At 26.2% G+C, this 1594-nt stretch overlaps 1 protein-coding gene across 1 annotated transcript in view; it reads left to right on the forward strand.

Moving 5' to 3' along the window:
- LOC136039060 (peroxisomal multifunctional enzyme type 2-like) overlaps positions 1 to 1594 on the forward strand; it is a 55772-nt gene that overhangs the window by 43748 nt on the left and 10430 nt on the right. Inside the window, exon 9 of the mRNA XM_065722545.1 lies at positions 3 to 68. Within this exon, the coding sequence (XP_065578617.1) occupies positions 3 to 68 (66 nt within the window). The remainder of the gene's footprint in view (positions 1 to 2; positions 69 to 1594) is intronic.

Consider the following 1594-nt stretch of genomic DNA (forward strand, 5'->3'; position numbering starts at 1 on the left):
GTATATCTGCTCGCTCGATTTTGAAGAGATATGCTAACTCGGATCCAAGGAAATTTAAGGCTATGAAGGTAAGTTTTATTTATTTATTTACCGAGAAAAATATCGAACGAAAGGACAAAAAAAAGAAGCCAAAATAAAACAGTAAAACTATGACTGATTGAAAATTTTGGCTAAATATTAAAATTTTGTCTTAAATTCATGTGGCAATCCGGCGTTTTAATTCTAAAGCAGAAAATACGAGGTGTGTTTTTTAAGTAAGGTCCGTTTGAACATAAATACATAACGAAATATTATTTCAAAGAAGTAAATTTATTTTCAGAAAGCACATACTTTGCTGTATTTTCCGTATTAAATAGCTTTACGAATAAGGTAATTGTCCGTATAAATATTGTCCATAAAAAAAAACAGACAAAATCTAATTTTTTAAAATATTTTTGGAAAAAATAATTTCAAAAAAAAATAAAACGCGGTATTAAAACTGAACATGCGCTGAAATTACTTAGAATGAAAAAATAAAACCTAAGACGGACTGAAAATAAAATGAACTATCAAACTAAACATATAAGGAGCAAATATCACCACAAAAATACCTATCTTCTCCCCCGTTAAATCCCAACCACATTTATTTAAAAAAAAAAAGAAAAAAAGAAACAATCCTACCTAGAAAATCATAAAACTAATTGTAAAAGAAGCTTAAATGAAGATATTGGTTGTACTCTTTTTATAAAGGATTTACTGAAAATATTATTAAACACAAAGATGAGACAATTAATGCAATATAAACTTGATATAATAAAAAAATAATATAGTATTAATATAATATTACATTTACAGACAGTTAACATAATATAAACACTAGTATAAACATAATATAAATACAATTAATGTTTTAAATCAAGTCTGATATGATAACCAAAGACTGCAAAAACTCAGAAAAAGCTGCTGTATAATGCTGTTTCAGTACTGTATATGTTTATGTGTATGTTATTTTTATGCTGTTTGTTATATATATATATACATATATATATATATATATATATATATATATATATATATATATATATATATAATATATATATATATATATATATATATATATATATATATATATATACTTAAAAAGAAATGTGGATGAAGAATCAGCCAAATGCAGATAAAAATATGTCATCAAAGAGCCTAAGAAGGTATAAGTCTAGGTATTTTGGGAATAGGAAAAAATCTTTTGAACATATCTAAAAAAGAAAACCGACATTTATATTCAACAAGTAAAATATGTCCAAAGGTATATCTTTCAAATTAAACGCTTTTATCTATTTTAAATGAAATTTTGCCAGTGTGGGAAAGTCCTGTTTATGTTTAATCTGCTGTACAATGGTGCTTGTTTGTTGTTCATGTAAGATTTATTCTGATTTGAGACCAAGACAAAATGAAACGGTCTAGAAAACATGTCTTCCTCAGCCAATCGAAACGATGATGTTTTGGAGCCTGTCTTTTGACCGGGCGTTCAAATGTCATAATGACATTGTTAACTCTTGCCCTGTCAATTGTCATAACGTTATTACTATGCCATGGTACATTATGATAACGTTATTAC

The sequence above is a fragment of the Artemia franciscana genome, chromosome 19 (assembly GCF_032884065.1).
Source record: "Artemia franciscana chromosome 19, ASM3288406v1, whole genome shotgun sequence".
Classification (NCBI taxonomy): domain Eukaryota; kingdom Metazoa; phylum Arthropoda; class Branchiopoda; order Anostraca; family Artemiidae; genus Artemia; species Artemia franciscana.